This window comes from Pangasianodon hypophthalmus, chromosome 25 (assembly GCF_027358585.1).
Source record: "Pangasianodon hypophthalmus isolate fPanHyp1 chromosome 25, fPanHyp1.pri, whole genome shotgun sequence".
NCBI classification, from domain to species: Eukaryota; Metazoa; Chordata; class Actinopteri; order Siluriformes; family Pangasiidae; genus Pangasianodon; species Pangasianodon hypophthalmus.
Window position 1 is genome coordinate 11,823,384 of NC_069734.1, and position 22,369 is coordinate 11,845,752.

General features: G+C 37.3%; 1 protein-coding gene across 3 annotated transcripts in view; it reads right to left on the reverse strand.

Moving 5' to 3' along the window:
• acsf3 (acyl-CoA synthetase family member 3) overlaps positions 1–22,369 on the reverse strand; it is a 59,819-nt gene that overhangs the window by 33,127 nt on the left and 4,323 nt on the right. For all 3 annotated transcript variants that reach the window (XR_004577181.2, XM_034299420.2, XM_034299419.2), the window contains exons 3-7: positions 19,745–19,900; positions 11,417–11,571; positions 8,619–8,764; positions 1,931–2,028; positions 1,675–1,801 (exon numbers count right to left, since the gene is read on the reverse strand). Coding sequence is in view for 2 of the 3 variants with exons in the window: in XM_034299420.2 (XP_034155311.2) it covers positions 1,675–1,801; positions 1,931–2,028; positions 8,619–8,764; positions 11,417–11,571; positions 19,745–19,900 (682 nt within the window). In the remaining variant the exon portion in view is untranslated. The remainder of the gene's footprint in view (positions 1–1,674; positions 1,802–1,930; positions 2,029–8,618; positions 8,765–11,416; positions 11,572–19,744; positions 19,901–22,369) is intronic.

Below are 22,369 nucleotides of genomic sequence, written 5' to 3' on the forward strand. Positions count from 1 at the left end.
TTCTGCTCAGATTCAGTCAAATGCTGCAAATCTGATAGGAAGCCTCTTCACAGTACAGATGGATAATGACCCAAAACATACTGCAAAAGCAACGCAAGAGCTTCTTAAAGCAAAGAAATTAAATGTTCTTAAATGTCTGATGACCTCAATCCAATAGAGCAAGCTTTTCCCTTACTGAAGACAAAACTGAAGGCAGAAAGACCCACAAAGAAGCAGCAACTGAAGGCAGCTGCAGTAAAGACCTGGCAAAGCAGCTCAAGCGAGGAAACTCAGCATTTGGTGATGTCCATGGGTTCCAGACTTCAGGCAGTCATTGACTGCAAAGGATTTGAGTCCAAGTATTAAAAATAATCCTAATATTTCTAAAATATTACGTTAGTTTGTCCAATTACTTTTGAGCCTGTGAAAATGGAAGGACTGCAAAAATGGCTGTAAATCCTAAACAGTTAATGCAATATTTTTGTTAAACCTCTTGAATTAAAGCTGAAAGTCCATGAACAGCTACCAAATGCAAATTCAATGCTTGGAATCAACCCCAGAGCTTTTTTTTTTTTTAATTTGTCATGACACACATAAGGAGGAAACAGGCCACACCTGGCCATGAAACTGCTTATTAGTCAGTTGTACAATTACTTTTGAGCCCGTGAAAATGGAGGGACTCTGTAAAAAAATCGTGTCAAATACCTGTCCAAATACTTATGGACCCAACTGTAGGTTTAATACATGCAAAAATTATTTACAAAAAAAGAAGTCTACCTGAAAAACAACTGGCTTCCAAATCTATCTGCATCATTTTCTGGTAGAATGTCAAGCCTGGAAGCTATACGTGCTCTGGTTTGCATAAACCTAAGCCTAGCATCAACCCCCAAGCATATAAATGTCATATTTGCAAAAATTGTTAAAAAATTTTGTTAAAAATTTTTCCATGTTTCAGAGCTAAACTAGTCCACAACAAAAACAACTGTCTTCCAAACCTACTTGCATGGTTATCTGTTAGAATCTTAAGTATGGAAGGTGTACACAGTCCGGTTTCTGTAACCCTATCCCTACCCAAGAGCTTAATACATACAAATATTTTAAAAAATCATAATAGTAGTCTTCCAGAAACATCAGTTAGCTTCTAAAGCTATTAGTATTGTTATCTGCTAGATTTTCAAGTTTGGAAGCTATACTTGCTTTACTTTCCATAACCCTAAACCCAGCCATAAAGCATATAGGGTTAATACATGCAAAAATAATTGTAGAAATAAAAAAGTAGTCTAACTGAAAAGCAACTGGCTTCTGAATCTATTCGGACTGTTTTCTGCTAGAATTTTTAAGGGTGGAGGCTGTATGTGCTCTGGTTTGAGTAAACCTAACGCTAACCCCAGCCCCCCAGCATATAGACGTCATGTGTGCAAAAATGGTTAAAAATCAGATAAAAGAGGTTTGCTTCTTTTTAAAAAGGAACTGTACATCCCTGTCTCTAACTGTAAACACATTTACACATCAGTTTGTGCGTATATATATATATATACATACATACATACATACATATATATATATATATATATATATATATATATATATATATATATATATATATATATATATATATATATATATATATATATATATATATGTGTGTGTGTGTGTGTGTGTGTGTGTGTGTGTGTGTGTGTGTGTAGCAGGTACCGGTTTTGAACCAGCCATCTTCTGTGAAGCTGTCCTTGGTCTCCTGTGGCTTATTCCAGTATTCCTGAAACACAGAGGTGCCTCGAACCTGCAGCTCACCCTCCCGCCCCTCCAGCCCAGGCTTTACCTACACACACACACACACACACACACACACACATACACATACACACACACACACACACACACACAGTCAGACAGGCATAGTTAGTGTGGCTAGTGAAGTGCATTATGGGAAAGGGAGTTAACGAAGTACCCGTGTGTGCTTGCTGTTGCCCTCAGCGATGGTGGTGTTGCTTATGTTTGTCATGACGATTCGCACTTCAACACCCTGGAGTGGAGCGCCGACTGCACCTGAAAACACACACACACACACACACACACAGTTACGGAGGTAACATAAGATGAATTCATTATTCAGAATGAACAGATAATGTGTTCTAAACAGATACAAACATAGATAGGAATGGGAGATGCACTATTCTTTTTTTTTTTTTTTTTTTTTTTTAAGAAAGCTTTGCCAGAAAGGTTCATGGAGCATCTGGTTGAGATTGGACGTGTGCAACAAGACTGGGATCCCCCAAGATGCAGCAAAAATGATGTGTGAGCAGATGGTTTTGCCTTTTTTCAGTCAGATATAAAGCTCACAGAACAAACCAAGACCAAGAAAGTGCACAGCTATGTCATGCATTTACATCGTTCTTTATTTCATCCTTAACTACATCCAGTAACTGCATGGTCACAGGTGACAGTGGTTTAAATTAGACTACTAGTTTGTTAATTTGTGGGAAATATAAAATATGGCTGTATGACTGTATGAGTGGAATTAAAAACAATCCAGTTCACATCTCTAGTTGACATCAATTATAAACTAGAGTGATGTAGCTGAGGTTGAGGAACTGTCAGAGCCAGAATTCACAGACAATGCTTACAGTACTGGCATTTCTACCTCTGTTTTTTTGGTGGAAAAATGGTGGAAAAATGTAAAATATTGAAACACACACACACACATCAGAAACACGGGATCAGTAGTTAAGTTTACGGATCATTTATGTTGTTATTAAGTACACACTCTTGTAACTTTGCCCTGTTTGTCAAGCATTTTTTTTGTAAAATATTGTTATAAAGGTCTCAATTCAAATCTCTGTGGAGGGAATTAATAGGAGAGATATTTCTAAATAGAGCCCAGTGAAAAAGGCAGTAGTCACTAGTTATTATGGAGGCAGCTTCATAGTATCAGGCTGATACTGCAGCGCATCATACTTTAATGCCTCTAATTAAAAAATTAAAATGTTTAGGTTTAGGCCAAGCCCACTTTAGATTTAAATCCAAATGCAGATACAGATCCAGGATATTTGGAGCCCTAAACTGATACACGAGTTTCACCCCTACTACGGAATCTCTCTCCCTCTCTCTCTCTCTCTCTCTCTCTCTCTCTCTCTCTCTCTCTCTCTCACACACACACACACACACACAGTGTTAGGCAGTGGGGTCACTAAAAGTAACAAAGAAATCAGTTTAAATATATTTCACCATAGTACTATGGAAGCATCACCAGTTTTTAAGTATCTTGCAAATACTAAAAATACTAGCATTAGTAATATTAGAATTGATTAGATAGTAAAAATATTGGAAAAAATACTAAAAATAGTAGGCAGAGTAGCATTAATAAACTTTATCATTTCCTGCTGATGTGCACAACATATTCTAATATACACAGGTTGTCCCAAGAAACCTGGAACCTGTGATTAGTATTTTCTCGATTATGTGAAACCAATGTAAAAGACTGAGCCACTAGATCTGGATATCCAGGCCACCGACACAACGCTGTTTATGACAGCCGCTACAGCATGGCATTTAAGAGTTATTTATTTGCTAGTATGGTGATAAAATGTAAAATATTGCTACACACACACACACATCAGGAACAAGGGATCAGTAGTTCATTTACGTTATGTTATTAAGTACACACTCTTGTACCTTTGCCCTGTTTGTCAAGCATTTTTGTTTCCTTTGTAAAATATTGTTACAAAGGTCTCAATTCATCTCACAGCTGGCTCTTTTGGCTGGAAACACATTGTTCAGGAATTATTTTAAATGTCTGTGGAGGGAATTAATAGGAGAGATATTTCTAAATAGAGCCCAGTGAAAAAGTCAGTAGTCACTAGTTACTATGGCGGCAGCTTCATAGCTTCATAGTAATGGCCAAGAATGTGTCCTTGGGGACTAGATAAAACTTTCATGATGTGTTCTGTTACAAAACAGTGGATGTAACTTGAAGTCTTGTGTAGTCTTAACATTACGTATACTCCTCCTGTCCAAAAATAACCCGGCTTCACTAAGACCCTAAAATAAAGCAGCTTAATTGAACTCCAAATCTATTTATGATGAAACAACCTGTCATTCATCACAAACTTTGTGAATTTCTGTGTTTTCCCTCTTCACCGTGCAGAAAGACTGCATTTAATCAGTGGACACCACTCATTTTCTCTGCTGTTAAATATAGTGGCAGGTTATTTTTGACCCTTAAGACAACACAAGAGTTAATGCAGAAATAGAGAGTGTATGTATCAGGCTGATCCTGCAGCGCATCATACTTTAATGCCTCCAATTATGAGTGTTCTGAGTGTTTAAGCTGCTTGCTACCAACTTAATAAACATTTAGAGTACTATAATGCCAATTTTTTTTTTTTTTTTAAACTCATGTCATGTCTGATAAATGTCTATGTAGAATTCATCAATGATCTATTTTATGAGCCAGATTTATTGAAGTGAGGTTTAGCAGCTTTAGCTAACTCTCCCTCTAATCATCTGGCATGTAACAAAGTTTCCCACTCTCTGTCTCTCTCTCTCTGTCTCTCTCTCTCTCTCTCTCTCTCTCTCTCTCTCTCTCTCTCATGTAGGGATGATGTGTTGTTTTTGGGATCATGGCTGACATTTCCTCATCCTCAGAGTCCCGGCTGTGATGAGGGAATAAAAGCCGATCGCTCTTCTCAATCATCGAGTTTCCAGAATCCCTTTAGAGCTGCACTAAAGCAATCTCACACCCTCGCTTTTTTTCAGATGGTGTTGCATTTAATGCACTCTGTTTTTAGAGCAAAGAGAGAGGAAGTTAAGCTCCTCGTCCAACACTGACACACTGAAATACTAAAGGATGCCTGCAATGCGGATTATTTTTTATTCTATTAAGCGATTATTTTTACTGCCGGTTTTCCATCACTGTCCTTACACAGCTATGATGCAATAAAAAGATATGAAACAATGCTATATTATTACCTAGCTAATTATCTTTCCAGCCAACAAATATACAGTGTGGGTATGTATCTAAAGGTTAGAAAGGTTTTATAGGAAAAATATATGTATGATAGTGAGGTAAGAAATAAAATATAAAGGGGCATGCTGTAATGTAAAAATGATCAACATCAGTAATCTTGTCTCTCTTTCCTCTGTCAAAGTTAAGACAAAAACACAGCTTGTCATGTTACTGATAAACCACAAAGGGCACAGGGAAAACAGTAAAACAGACTCCAAGTAATTTTGTGTGTATGTATGTGTGTCTGAGAGAGAGAGAGAGAGAGAGAGAGAGAGAGAGTTTATTTGGAAGGTGCAATCACATACTATTTGACCATTGAGTAAAAAATCTAGATAGTTTTGCCACTAATGAAAATTTTGCTGGTAAAAGTCATAAAATAAGTTATAAGCGGTTTGTTTTATATGTATTGCTGGTTATTTGACTTTGGGTTATTTGACCATAATTTTTTTTATTATATAAAAATAATATTAGTTCATTAGGCTTTATAAGCAATCTGATTATTTAGCTTCTTAAATATTGGTATCTGTAACAATTTTCATAGCAGTTGGATCCTAATAAACCCAGATTCTATACAAGAAATCTGTATGCACTGATATTAAAAGTTTATATCAGAACAGTTGTCTGATGTATATCACAGGTTATGTTTTTTATTCCTCACTCAGAGACAGTGTCATGTTCTACAAAATTTTGCACCACTGAATTATGGGATTGCCTCTTTCTGGGAAGAACACATGCAATTATTCTTTAAAGACCTTAAATGACTGCTGTTATGCTGCCCTAGAATGGGACAGACTTTATCTCAGGAGTGCAGCTGCAGTGCAGAAATGGAACACACAGGAAGTGATCAGAGCCGGTCTGTTGGTTTCTGAGGCGCTAGAAGAGGTTTTGAGAACATAATTTTGCCGAGTAAAAATTTCTCCCAAAAAACTAACACTCATAGAAACAGAGCATACACAGTAAGCAATTTCATCATGCTCTGACGATAATATATCACATGATATATAGCACAATATATCATGCTGATGAACAATGAAAAAAAGAAACTCTGAAAAAATAATTCACTTTTGTAGACAATCATGTTTAATGTCTACAAAAATAAATTCTAAAGACAGTTTAACAATCAGCTACTGGAGTTGGTCAATGTTAGAATTGCACTGCTGAGAATTGTAATATGTGAGCAAAATGTACTGTGACTGTAATTTATTACAAAATGGATATCACATTGTCGTATCCCCCAGCCTATGTCTATATAGCATGAGTATAGGCATGTCTGTGTGTGTGTATGTGTGTGTGTGTGTGTGTGTGTGTGTGGGGCTCTGAATAAAACACATCATGTTTTATTCAAAGCCCCTCATACACTCTTGCAGTCAGAGATGCCCGTGGGGTATAAATGGGAGGGAAGTGGGGAGGGAGGGAGAGAGAGAGAGAGATAAAGAAACACTGCTGTGAAAAGGAATAAAGCAAGGGTGGTATTAAAAACTAGAAAATTAGAAGTAGGAGCAGGTTAATATGAGCTTACAATCACCACTAAATAACTCCTAGTTGTGGCTGAGATCACCTTTTTGTGTTTTAAAACAAGTTTCTGCTATAATCCATATAGGACGTGCAGTGACTATAGGACAGGCTAAGATTTTTATGATGAATTATTGATCAATTTTAAATAACAGGAAAAAAAAAACCCCTAAAACTACAACAGTTACTTAAATAAAACAAAACCCAATAACAAGTAATAGGCCATACTAAACATTTCTTTTGTTTTTTTTTTAAATCTGGATTTAAAGACACCTATACAGCAGGCATTCCTATTATTTTTTTAACCACTTTTAAGTTAGCGGCAATATAAGAAAAGCATATTCCACCGACTGAGCTGTGAATCCTTGGGCTTTACACTAGGTCTACTTTAGCTGAGCATATTGGGTTCTATTTCTCCTTTTTCTTGTAAGAATCTCGGTTGTAACATTCTTAAACTCTTGTCTACCTAAAATCTAAATTTAGAACAATAAGGTACAATTATAGCGGGCCTAGAATAGAACCTTGAGGGACAAGTTATTGCAGCCTGTGTGAAAAATCGAGAAACCACTTTGATATCGGTCTGTCAGGTAATGTCTGGCAAAGAACTACCCAAAACTGTGTGAAATGCTGAACTCACAGCCAACAGTATGGGAAAAAAAATCAACAGGTCATAGACCACTTTAGCTAGTACTGATTAACGTCCTGCTTGTTATTCTTACTTAAAAAGAACAGAGTTGTTGGGTATCAAATTTCTTCAAAATCAGGGAAAAAAAAAAAAAAAAAAACAGGAACATGGCCTAAGCTGAACATTACGTTCATTAAGGGCCCTGATGTCAGTATATCAAACATATCAATGATATATATATATATATATATATATATATATATATATATATATATATATATATATATATTTTTTAGATATTTGCACATTATAACTTCCTTTGGGAGGAGAAAAACAGTCAAGCGTAGTACTGTGATTTTTGTTCATTAGCAAGAGAGGAGAAACTGTTGTGTAGTTGTTTGTTAGCTGTGTTATTGACATTTGTTTAACCTATTTATTACCAAGACATCAGCAGCAGCGGTAGCTGAACGAATCACTCCTAATTACCACTGTGGAGAATTAGCACCAGCGGTTTACCAACAAGCATGAATACGCTGTAACATCACCTACGACAGCAGCCACTTTGAAGCTTTTTGGCAAAAAAAACCAAAAAAAAAACGCAAACAACAACTATGAAGACAATCAGGCTAGCTAGATGCCACACAACACACTTAACTGCTTTGATAGCGCCGAGTGCAGAACAAGCAGAAGCAGCCAATTCTGTCTTGATCTACATCAGTGAGAAAAAGAGACCTCTAGTATCCCAGAAGCCTTTGGGAAGCATTCTGTTCTTTTGGCTGTCATGCCTTTGTCAGAGTCAAGCGTTTTTCAAAAGAACAGCGTGTCTCATTTGTTTGGTACCAAAAGACCCAAGAAAGTCAGACAAAGAACTTTGAAACGGGAGCTTGACGCACGACAGTGCAGCGCAGCATACAATCAACCCTTGAGGAATTACTGTTATTTGTAGACTGCACTTGTCAAAAAACAGTAGAGGCGGGTTGTGTTACAGAAACAAAAAAAACCTCAGACTAACAAAAAAAAGTGCCAGTTATAACAATAAGAGTTAATAAAGGAGTTAAAGGAGTTATCATTATAATAAAGACACTAGGACAGAGTCTATCAATTAGAGGAACAAGAAATGAAACAAAAAATGAAATGAAATTGAAATCTACACAGTTTAGCTTGAATATATAAAGGCTAATACAGCTAACAAATAAACGAAGCTAATCAACCAGTTTTTCTGTGTGCAATCTGTGTATCTGTAAAACTGCATAGATAAACACCAAAGTGTGTAATAACTGTGTCACACAGAGAAAGAATCCATATATATGGGTCGAGTTATGCGTGTTATGATTTCGATTTAGAATTTTCTCTATGTATGAGCTACATAGGCTTATAGCTTCATTTGAAAAGCAAAATCGATTGATTTTTGCCTAGTAATCAACCTAAATGTAATCTGTGTACAGTTCAATCTTGGCCAAACCATTTCTTTAAGGTCTGGAGTGTTCTGATTACCAGGGATTCGTGGTCCGTTCAGCGGGTTGGACAGCGCCATGCCGATCTCAGTCATGCCGTAGCGCTCCAGCAGTACGTGAGCCGTGATCTCTCTCCAACGCTCCAGAAGGGGCTGGGGGAGTGCGGCTGAACCCGACACCATCAACCTGCCATGAGAATGAACATAAATAAGCTTTAAACACAACTATCACAGAGTACAGTGACACAGCTTCAGATGGGTTTATTCTCTTTCAGGAACAAAAGCTTTATAGTGTATTATAGTGTGCAGTGTAATGTAGAAATTACGGCATACTGGTAGCTCAATGGTTAAGGTGAGCCGTCAAGGAAGGAATACAACACTTGGAGGATATGCTCTTATAATAATAATAAGAAGAAGAAGAAGAAGAAGAAGAAGAAGAACAACAACAACAACAACAACAATAATTTCATCCATCCATCCATCCATCCATCCATTAATTATTTACAATAACAGCATGTCCCAAGTGTTTTGTTCCTCTTATACAACAGCAATTTGTCAATTCTTACATTTTTAATCTTTTAATAAACATGCTGTACTTTTTTTACCATTCATAGTTACATTTCATGTTGCAGAACGTCCTTGAGACAAGTCAGTTCCTGTTATCACCTAAGTTACAGTAGCTATAAAAAGTTATAATCGTCGTTCCCTCACCACCAATAAGACAGAAAAACGCATGTTACCCAGAAACCAGGCAGTGCAAAGTCCTCTGGCTTGAAAACTCTCCCATGTGGGAAAACTTACTGACTGGTACAAAGCGCTGACACTGGAGACTCCTTCCACAAACGTTAATTAAACGTCTCCTTACAAAATACTTTATAGGTTTTTCTTTTTAAATAGCAACCTGCTTTTATTATTATATTTTGATTATGTGGAGTGTCTGCCATTGTAGTGGAAATTCACTATAACCATAAGTGTTATTAGTAGTAAGTACTACTGAAGTAGCAGTATTAGTAGTTAGTGCTATGGAAACAATAACGTATTCTCCTCTGGAAGAGAGAACTTAGCCGACTGTGTTGTTTCTGATCATTATTTTAACCACAGCTTCTTTATACCTTTGAACTCATTCATACCAGCAACTGACTGATCATATAATCTGCTCAAGTTGGCAACACAGAGACAGCTAGTGACAACTCAACTACGATTTCTTGAAGTTTCTGCAAAAAAATTGACCTAGTAAAGCCACTATATCCAGATAATCTCTTCAGGAAATTCCTGCAGCACAGGCTGTTTAGTTAGAAAATTCTAACTGTGATTTTATCTTTTCCTGAGTGTTATTTCAATATTAAATCACATTAAAAACAAACAGTGAGCTTGCTATTGTGCTGCAGGGTTGCAGCTGCACTAAGAACAAATCTTTAACAAAATAATCATCATTCAAACTGTTTGGCTGCATCATCAACTTTCTTATTGATTTTAGTCTTTGGTCCAAGAAAGCGCTCATTTTTTTGTGAGTAATCATTTCAGACTTTTAGTGCTTAAGAAAATGGATCTTATATCAAAATTTGGAATAAAATGAGTTGGAATAAAAATCATTATGCTTGCGTTCAGATCGAAGCTACTTGACTCACTGAGAGAGAGAAAGAGAGAGAGAGAGAGAGAGAGAGAGAGCTGCTCTTTAAAGGCCAACAGCTTATGGCATCTTTAATCAGGACTGGATGTGAATCTTGACCATTTACATCTCCAGAATAACTAAATGTACAGTAAAAAAAAATATATTGATCTTTTTATTGCTGGTTATCACACATGAATGCATGTATTTTACAGTATTTTAAAGTGTTTCAAAAAAGTAAATAGGCCAAAGCAGTCATTTCCCCCAAGAAGCCAAGGTTTTACACTAGTTATTATATTCCATTACAGTAGGTATTACTGTTATCGTATTATCGTATATCAGTGTTTCCTACACATAGGTTATACTTTGGCAGTGCAGCTCAGGGTTTAGGGGGCAGAGCAGCAATAGCATAAACTAAATGACACAAGAACCGGATGGACCTGGTAAAGATAAATGTAATACAAATCGATATCAATTTCCTGAGCGCCTTCTTCCGTATCAGACTGTTTATAACTGACCTGCGCTCAACCAGTCAATACTGATATACGATAATTACTGATAAATATGGCGTTTGCATGATAGCCAGGATTTTTTAAAGGAACACACACACTGTATATTTAGAATTGTTTTTTTTTAAACTATATTATTTTGATATGTAACTCAAAAAATAAAGAAAGAAAGAAAGAAAGAAAGAAAGTAATAATAATAATAATAATAATAATAATATTTAAATATTATTTACAGTTGCACTGAGTTAAAATGTTTCCTCACCCCTCTGTATAGCAAAAGAGAGGTACATGTGATAATTGTTGCTTTAGTCTGTTTTTTGTTTTTTTGTTTTTTTTTTTAAAAGAAAACTAACATGCTATGGATAAGGTTGTGAGAAGTTATATTACTCTTGGTGGTAACAGACAAAAATTCCAGGTTTAAGCATTAAACATTTCAGAAGAGATTAATATCAAGACGGTAGTCAAAGCTTCATTCCAGCTCTGCACTATATCAACGCTAACAGGACAAAAACTAAACAAGGTTTAAAATGGCAAGTGTCATTTTAAGGGTAGTGTAATTGTTAAATAAAATGCTTGCTACGTTAACTCCACTTATACCCCAAATCAACCAGTACATTGATTTTATTTTTTTTTCCCCAAGCAGGCACAGTTTAAGGGGGTACATCCTGACTATTCACTGTTATAAGAGAGTGTGTGTTAACGTTGTGAGATTGGGCATTACCGGATCCTCTCTTTACACACAGCTCTGATGAAGTCCTGTACATGTGGTTGTGTGAAGTGCTGGTCGTAGTGCTGGATCAGTTTAGAGTAGATGGTGGGAACAGCCATGAATACGGTCACCATTGGAGATTGGGAACTCAGCAACTGCTCCCATACCTGAGAGACAAAGAGAGAGAGAGAGAGAGAGAGAGGACAGATGGATATAGTGTATGGTATACCTTAACTTGCATAAGAATTCACACCTTCTTAAACTTTTCTACATTTTGTGGTGTTATAGCTTTAAATTAGGATTGTATGTCATGAATCTATACCAAATAGTTTATAATTAATTAACTGAACTAATTGATCACTTTTAGAAAACCATGCCTGGGGTCAATATTAATTAATTGATTAATATTAAATATTAAATTAGCTAAATAATAATTAAATTGGGTGGACAAAAATATAGTTTGCAAAATTATTTACAAAAAAAAGTTGTGATTGCAAAAGTATTGTTACTGTGAAACACCCTGAATTCCTAAATTATCTGATTATAAAAAAAATTCCCACATGTGAGATACTGTGAAACACCATTAAACCCATTATTGAAAACTGCAAAGAATATGGCACAACTGTGACTCCTGTCTAGAGGAAGTCGTCCACCAAATGTCAGTGTCTGGGTAAAGAGAGGATTAGTCAGAGAAGCAACCAAGTGGCCAAGGGTAGCTCTGAAGGGAGATCCACAGCTCAGATGGGAGAAGCTGTTGACAAGACAGCCATAGGCTGGACACTCCACAAAGCTGGTTTTTTTTGCAAGAGTGGCGGGAAGAAAGCCATTGCTGAAAAAAAGTCATATGAAATCACGTGTTGGAATCTCAGCTAACATGTTTGAAAAATGTTCTCTGGTCTGGCGAGACCAAAAGTCACCTTTCTGACTTTAGCACAAAGCACTACATTTGGCCATTTGGCAGAAACTTGGAGCTGCTCAGCACCCTGAGAACATTATCTCCACAGTGAAGCATGGTGGTGGTAGCATCATGTTAAAGGGATGCTTTTCAGCAGGGACTGGGAAACTGGTCAAGGTTGAGGGCAAGATGGATGGCCCCAAATACAGATACAAATACAAATCCTAGAAGAAAACATGTAGAGCTCAGTCCGAAAAACTGAAAATTGTTGTTCAGCAACAGTCTCCATCCAACCTGACAGATCTTGAGCAATTGCCAAGAAGAACGGGCATTAACTATCAGGACTCCGATTTTTATAGGTGATAGAGAGATATCCCAGAAGGCTTTTGTAATTGCAGCTGTAATTGCAGCCAGAGGTGGTTGTACCAAGTATTGACCCAGAGGGGTGAATACCTACGCAACCAACAAATGTCTGCTTTTTTGTTTCACACTTTGTGTCAGAATAAAAATATTTTGCACATGTTTTGTAAATCAAAAAATAACAATTCCAATTAAGTCCATTTCACTCCTAGGCTATAAATGCAACTTATGCAAGGCACTGCATACATTACTACAAGTTAAGATAGATGTGCGACAGAGGTGCATGTTCATTTATATATTTTTCGAACAATAATAATAATAATGACGATAATGACTATATGTCCAGTAAGAAACTCCCAAAATACATGAGCACACCAACAAGCCAGGCTGACACAATAGTACGATACAGAAAAACAGACAGACGCACAAAGCTGATCACATGATTTATTCTGATGTGATCATTGTCATCCAATCAGGATGGAGGGACTGAATGAACAGGTGTGGTTTTGGCATAACAGTCTCGTTTAAATGATAATAATCATGAAATTTCATCACATAAGTGATGGATAACTGGTAAGATGCACGCATGTATAAATTCCACAAAACACACACATGCTACAGTAACAATTAACATTCAGACACCAAATACGATCTGCATTTGTAAGTAGACTTTGTTCACTCACTCACTCACTCTCTCTCTCTCTCTCACACACACACACACACACACACACACACACACACACATAGTTAGTCAGTCGCAGAGCGAGGCTGCACGGCTGGCTGCACCTCCACGCCGCTGTGGGAGAAAAGTGTGAATTAATTGAAGGTGAACGACAGATTCTCCTCCTCCATCCCCCCCAACCCCCCCAAGGAGGCTGCCTTCTTCCAGCCTTCCCTCCTCCTCACTCTCTCCATTTCATTATTTCCTGCTTCAGTGCCTCCGCTCTCTTATCAGTCTCTCTCTGTCTCCCCCCACACACACACGCACACACACACACACACACTCTCTCTCGCTCTCTAAAAGACAGCACACACACTTTTATTAGCTGCAACTGATTCCCAACTTCTTCTCTCCTCTCATCTCACCCTGTCTTTGTCTCTCTCCATCCATTTCTCAGGGTTAATAGATTTCCTGATCGTCTACATTATTCATTAACATAACCATGTCCATGAGAAATCTCCATAACCCTAGAAACTGCCTTCAAATGTAGAGACCAGACATGTGACTATAATTATTTTATGATATACAGCAATGTTTAACATGGCCATTATCTGAGGATAAATGTGAAGGTGTAGCACGTGTCCTTTTCAGAAAAAGTAATTGCAATAACTCGGTTCACTCCATAAATACTGCATTAAAGATATAACGACATAGTAATAGCATAAGACAGTTACAAAAATAAAGAAAGGATTGCAGGTTTAATTCTGACATTAGAACTGTAGTAGAGACACAGCAAACTTCATCACTGATTCACCTTGAAATAATAAAAAGCCATTCCAATAAAACACTATATATCAGTCTTTCCCTTTAAAGCAATTCTCCAGTGTTCTTCCCACAAATCTATCTCTGTCTTCGCAATCAGAAAGCTCCGCTCCTCTAGTTTAATGTGGAATCTGAAGCATTTTGTTATCTCAGAAATGAGTAAAATGTGTTACTCCTATGTTTTTTTTTTTAACCTACCAATTCTGGAGCGCATGTTTGATTACCATGAACAAGAATTTTGATACGCTTGCCTGTGCTGAAAATACAAACCAAAAGCCTGTTTACGTGGATCTTACTCATGATTAAAGTCCAAGGGCAGTTGTTGAATTCCGGTAAACAAACAATCGTGTTTTTGAAGAATGCTTTCATTTATTCAAGATTTAACATTCAAGGACCTGAAGCTTCCTTGTACAATGAGATTTTTAGTTTGCACAATCTCATGGTTGCCGCAGTAGCAAATAATATAAAAATGAACAAAATGACATTTTATATATATATATATATATATATATATATATATATATATATATATATATATATATATATATATATATATATATATATATATATATACATACATACATACATACATACATACATACACACACACACACACACACACACACACACATACACACAGTGAGGTCCGGAAGTATTTGGACAATGACGGAGTTTTTGTGATTTTGCCTTTATACACAACCACAATGGATTTGGAATAAAAACAGTCAAGATGTGATTAAAGTGTAGACTTTCAGCTTTATTTTAAGAGTTTCCACAAAAATATGGCATTTACCATTTAGGAATTACAGCCATTTTAAGCAAAGTACCTCCATTTTCAGGGGCTCAAAGGTATTTGGACAAAGTGACATAATTGTAAATATAACCATAATTTTAATATTTATGCTAATAATAATACTTATAATGAAAATCCTTTGCAGTCAGTCACTGCCTGAAGTCTGGAGCCCATGTTCTCAAAACTCAAAGTCTGAGTTTCCTCCCTGGAGATGCTTTGCCAGACCTTCACTGCAGCCACCTTCAGTTGCTGCTTGTTTGTGGGTCTTTCTGCCTTCAGTCTTGTCATTAGTAAAGCATGCTCTATTGGGTTGAGATCAGGCGACTGACTTGGCTATTGAAGAATATTCAATTTCTTTGCCTTCAAAAAGTCGAGTTGCTTTTGCAGTATGTTTTGGGTCATTATCCACCTGCACTGTGAAGCGGTGTCCTATCAGTTTTGTAGCATTTGGCTGAATGTGAGCAGAGAGTATGGCTCTATACACTTCAGAATTCATCTTGCTACTTCTGTCAGCAGTCACATCATCAATAAACACCAGTGAGCCCGTTCCATTGGCAGCCATACATGCCCATGCCGTAACACTGCCTCCACCATGTTTCACACATGATGTGGTATACTTTGGATCACGAGCTGTTCCTTTGTTTCGCCATACTTTTCTCTTCCCATCATTCTGGCACTAGTTAATCTTGGTTTCATCAGTCCAAAGAATCTTATTCCAGAACATGGAAGGCTTTTTTAGATGTTTTCTGGCAAAGTCTAATCATGCTTTCCTGTTCTTGAATGTTACCAGTGGTTTGCACCTTGTTGTAAACCCTCTGTATTTACATTCATGAAGGCGTCTCTTGATTGTAGATTTTGACAGTGAAACGCCTACCTTCTCCAGAGAATTCTTGACTTCTGTTGATGTTGTGAAGGGTTTTTTCTTCACCAAGGAAAGGATTGCGATCATCCACTTTAGTTGTCTTCCGTGGTCTTCCAGGCCTTTTCGATTTGGTTGAGCTCACCAGTGCTTTCTTTCTTTTTAAGAATGTACCCAACTGTTGATTTGGCCACAACTAAGGTTTTTGCTATCTCTCATAGATTTATGTTGTTTTTTCAGCCTAATGATGGCCTCCTTCACTTGCATTGAGATCTCCTTGGACTTCATATTGGTAGCTCCAGTGGAACAGCTGCCAAATGCCAACTCCAGACCTTTTACCTGCTTCATTTGTCTTGAAGTAACGAGGGAATGGACCGCACCTGGTCAATTAACTTCTTGTCAGTCAGTTGTCCAAATACCTTTGAGCCCCTGAAAATGGAGGTACTTTGCTTAAAATGGCTGTAATTCCTAAATGGTAAATGTCATATTTTTGTGGAACCTCTTAAAATAAAGCTGAAAGTCTACACTTCAATCACATCTTGATTATTTTATTTCAGATCCATTGTGGTTGTGTATAAAGGCAAAATCACAAAAACTCTGTCATTGTCCAAATACTTCCGGACCTGACTGTATGTATGTATATATATATATATATATATATATATATATATATATATATATATATATATATATATATATATATATTTATATATATTTAGCTGAACCTGAGCAATTCATCCCTACAGAGACAGACTTTATTTATTTTAATAGCATTGACACATAAACAATGAAGTACCTGAACTTCAGTCTGACGGCACATGGATATCTCCGAACTATAGAGGAAAAAAAACCAAGTAAGCAGAATTACCTTTACCTTTATTGTTAGTGTAACAGCTGTAAATGAGTTTAAATTCAAGTTAATTAATGGAATTCAACAACTGCCCTTAGACTTCCATTATAACCAATGTTCCAATTTTTTGGTTCCTTTTTTCAGTACAAAGAAATTTACATTTTTGTTTCTGGTAATCTCATACACAGTACAGATACTGGAAATAGAGACTAGCTTGAAAAACACTGCAGTAATCCTTCAAGACCCAATGTGTCACTTTGAAAATGAGAGATTTCATAACACTTCAAATTCCACATTAAACTAGATAAGCAGAGTTTTCTGAATACACAATAGATATATTCAACACACACAATATTACTGTCAGGAACGCTGCAGAATTTCATCAGCAGAGCTGAGTAAATCCATAATATTTGTACTGGATTTTATTTCTGTGTTTATAGCTGTGTTTGCAAGGTTTGCACTTTTCCTTAAACCTGTGACACACTGCTCTTGGCACCTTATTTTCCAGAGTGCCGTAGAATACACACCTGATTTATTTGTTAATATATTTATTTTTCACATGCACAGCCTTTGTATCTTATGTTTAATTGATAAAGTAGTATTTTAATGCAATATCATGATAAACAGTCAATTGAATCCACGGAATGCGACATGGAAATTTAATATCTTATAATCTATATATAAATTAATATATAATATATAGATCCTGTAAAACTCTTTCTTTCTGACTACACACTCCTTTACTGAGGGAAAAACAAACCCATTCATCCCTAAATCTCTGTGTATTTTCCACTTGAGCAGGAAGCAAAATTGCATCCTAATCAGTCAAACAGCTCAGAAAAACAAAAGCGCTGCACGTATCGATTTTTCTGCTTCATTAAAAATTTCTGAAGCCTCGTGTTGTAAATAATAAAGCCAAGAGAACAAAAAGCAAAAAAAAAAAAAAAAGCACTCTGATGTTTTTAGAAAACAGAAACTTCATTGTCTTTGGTACACAAGGTCATGTCAGTAAGGAGAATGTAGACTTCTTGGCATGAAGGTGCTGCTGTTGTTTTGACAGTGTCCTCTCCACCCTTTGCTGTCACGCAGCACCTTGACTCCCATTAAAATCTGCAGGACCTTTAAACCTCCTCCTCTTCCAGAGCCGCCGAATCATCCTTCAACGTCAGCGCATCGATTGATCCGCTAGCGAGCCTGCCGCACTCGGATACAAAGCCGTGCGAGGCAATCCATCACGCGCACTCCAGCGCTTTGGTGTGACAGTCTGGTCTCTTTCTCTTGCACACACACACACACACACACACACACACACACTCCCTGTCAGCTCCTGGCCGCTGCCACAGATGCCTACAGCGGTGGCAGAGCGTCGACGTGCCTACAATTAGCGCGGCCCTGTGACAACTTCCCGATAAGGCTGAACACACAACACCATCACTTCTTCCAGAAGCTACACACCACACACTGGCTCAAGAACACATCCCTGTAGAGCCCTAGAGATCACACACCTGAGGTGCTTAATCATCGCTCCTAAAGAGCAATAAATGCAAGGGATGAACGAAATAAAATGCAAGGCATTTTATATAAGTACATATAAAGATTACAACTGCTGAAACTTCAGTAAAGAATTTTTGCTAACACACCAGAATGAGAACAGAGCATGAAATCAGAAAAAAGACATGGGAGCAAAGTAGAAATATATATTTTGGGGTGTGGTCAAGCCAAACACCCACTTCAATATCAGTTAAACAGGAAAGTAGTTTGGGACATGTGACAGGAATTCACTTTACTATCTGCTGATTTTACCTGTTAACTTAACTACCCGCTAATCTCTAAACTCATCTAGAGACTATATTCAAAACAATGTCCTAGCCAAACCATTTCCTACAAATGACAAAAGTAAGGAATAAAACACAAGGTGTGCTGTTATAGGGTAATAATCAGCAACAGGGTGGTGGGATGAAGCAGAGTTACTGCTACTTGCCTGAAGTTATTCTCCTATAAAAGCATATCCAAGGTGTTTTATTCCTCTTATACCACAGCAATTTGACAATGCTAACACTTTTTTATTTACTAAAGATAAACATTGCACATTTTATCCATTTGTAGTTAGATTTCATGTTGTGGAACATCTATGAAACAAGTTAGTTCCTGTTATCACTTACGTTATAGTAGCTATAAACAGACATTCCCTCGCCAGCCACTTTTTTTTTCTCTCTTGAACTTAATAAGCCAAAACAACACAACGTGTCATGTTACTGAGAAACTGTAAAGCCCTCCATCCTTAACAAGTTAAAGCCACAGCTTTACCTCTGAGCTCACAGTGGAGACTTCCACAAATGTTAAATAAACATCATGTCACAGAAAACTTCAAGTTATCGAAAATTACACAATTAGAATTTTTAATCTGTTTAATCTGTGCATGCTCTGCCACACAAGTCCATGTGTAAGTAGTTACTACTGAATCAACGTGAGTGGCCTTGCAGCTGGAAATACTGTCCTATAACTACTATGCTGTTCTAAAAAATTAATCAACAGCTGTTTAGACAGAAAGCTATTGAAGCGAATTATGGAATTTCATGAGTGTGAAGCATGTGTTCCATGTTTCTCTGTGCAGACAAGACCTGGTCTAGGAGGTATGGACTATGTACCTGCCATTCTTAGGCACTGCATTTGTGCCTAACAGGACCAGTGAAGGAGGAGAAGCCTTTGTGCCTGTTTGGCTTAACGAAGGAGGCATGGTATTTATACCCGTTAGGTCTAGTGAAAGACATGTTGCCTTTGTACCCATTAGGCCTAGTGAAGGGGCCATGGCCTTGAAGCCTTTTAGGGTCTGTGAAGGAGGTGTGATTTTTGTGGGTCATTAATGAGCTGCTATTGTCATACATAGCTGCACAATATATTACATAGTCATTATCACTACACTGGCTTGTGACAATGCTGATATGACAGAATGTGTCCTGCCATTCATACATTACCATTAATGGTCAAAATAGTGCAGGGTAACAAACATCAAGCTTTCACAGAAGAGGTCTGGATACATCACAGGGTATATCACAATAACAATGTGGAGCAATATAAGCAATAATATATTGTGCACTACCTTCTGAGGGCTGAAGTCAGGCAGCATGATGCAGGTGGCCCCCACCCACAGCGGGCACATGAGCTTATTCACAATGCCATGCACATGATGGAGGGGCAGTGTGTGCAGAATCACATCATCTCTGCTCCAAGACCATTCGCTCACCAGGGCCTGGACCTGAGAAAGAGAGAAAGAAAGAGAGAGATTGATTGTTGGGTTACTGTATTATCGCTTGTTTAAATGCCTCCTGTTTCCTGTCCCACTATGGCCTTCAGCTTAGTCACACATGACATCTTTGTGGAAATGTCTTGTGTAAAAGGGGTCTATTTAAACAAAATTGATTAAGTACGTATTGCACTTTTTAAAAGTGAGAAAGAATAAAGGAATGACAGGGGAATGAGATATTAAACATCTTGATTGAGGTTTCTCTATATTACACTTTTCACAGAAGTGTAGGTTACCTCATGAAGTGTGTGAAATGTGATCAATAATGGCGGTGTACAACGCATGACCTGCCAGTTTTCTTTCAGCACTAAAATTCCACACAGAGAAGTGGGTCAGCAGGTATAAACAGTGTGACAAAATAGTGACCTGCGTGTCCACCACATGGCCGAGGGCTGATACGCGAGTGACACAGAGACACTGATGACCATCAGGCAGCTACAGAATGATGCAGGTCATGCAGGCTGCTGATGCAGTGGACCTGGTCTGAGAGACTGGCTTCACTCACACCTCACAGCTCAGCAGCTTTATACACAACTGCAATTTCAATTTCACGTACCTTTCATAACTTCGAAGGTAAATATAAAACCTTTGTACAGTTGTGCATAATTCAGGGGTTGACCTGAACTCATTAAAGGAAAACTCCACCCTGAATATGTTTATACTGAAATATTTGTGATGTGCTTATTGATTCCTTTCTCTAATTTATTAGTTGGTGATGTATTTTCATCAGTACTGTGAGAAGTTAGAGGTTGTGTACTGGTCTAACGTCACAGGACGACATTGCTAGCGCAGTTACAGTGGTGTTTCACACATCTCAAACAGAAAACAGCTTCTTAAAACAGCACAAGAGCTTTGCTGCTCCTTCACCATTTTCTGGCAACATTCAAGGTCATAGTAATGAGAAATCACATGTAGAAATGCTGGAGACAAAAAAAACAAAAAAACAAAGTTCCAGAATGCAACGCAGCTACAAGATGAACTTTGCTCAGACAGATGTGGAACCTTGCTCAGTGTACAGATGTGGAGTTGAGAGGGCTGGACAGACTAAAAAGCCTAAAGCGCTGCTGCATTGTTGTCTTTAGGTAGAGATGAAGTGAGGGCTAAATGCCCCTAGTATCACTATCAGCAGGTAGCCAAGCAGCATTGTGGGTAATGTAGGAAACTGTTAACAAATGTGAAAATAAACCAACACACTGATGAAATAAGATTAACTCAGAATTTCATTACCAAAAAAATCATGAACACTCCTTATGTGCACTAAAGGCACACAAAGCAACAGTTCAGATAAAAATGAAATACACAGGCAAGGTGACAATTTTGCTCATGTCCACAGATTACAGCAAATCATACAATGTGCTAGGTTTTGTGGTAATGACCAGATGTGAGTTTAAATCCTAGGATGGCCAGAGAGCCATTTGAGATGCTCACAGCTGTTTCTGACACAGTGCAAGTTCAGCACCAAGGACAGCAACCTCAAAAGTCAAAATGAAAACAAAACTACATGTGCCCAAGCATGGGTGAGACCAGATCAGCTTTTCATGGAGGCCAGGATTCACCACAAACTCTCTGGTCTGTCAGATGAGAAAGAAAGGAATGAAAAAAAAGGAGAGCAAATGGCCAAACCCATTTTCATCTCTTTTTCTCCGAAGAAATTAGGCCTCCTGATCAGCAGAGAGAAGAATTCTCTTACTCCCTTTCTCACTCCAACTTTCCTGATGCTACACATCCGGACATTACTACTATCTATATCACACACAGCAAGGACCTTAATGCCTATGTGCTTGCCTTGGATTTTACAGCACTTAGGAATAAAAGGTGAGGAAACATTTCAGTGAAGCATAAAATATGATCACACTTTTCTTTTTCAAAGTAAAAAAGACGAAAAGACGCAAACATAACTGTGCCTTCTTAAACTTTGCAATAACGTTTTATGGAATCTAATTAAAGCAGATTTTCTGCTTTATTGATTTTTTTTTATAAATAAATGTATTTCTATCTTAATTATGAAAGAGTTAAATAAGATATACCACAGTGCTCTTGAAGTCTCAAATCTGATATATCAAGAAGTTGTTGATTAATTTTCTATAACTGCAGCTCTGACAATAATGCTGGCTGAAAATCAAATCACAGGTTTACATTAATGTTTGTTGTAATAAGTTACCATTTCTATAGTAATTCATTCACACAGTCTTGTATGGCAGACTCTTCAAATAATCCAAGACTAATAACAAACAGATTTTTAAAAAAAGTGTTGTTTAAGGAAGATAAAACTACAGTCAATTGTATAAGTATTTGGACAGTGACAATTTTTGTAATTTTGCCTCTGTACACCACCACAATGGATCTGAAATGAAGCAAACAAGATGTGATTAAAGTGTAGACTTTCAGCTTTAATTCAAAGGGTTTAACAAAAATATTGCA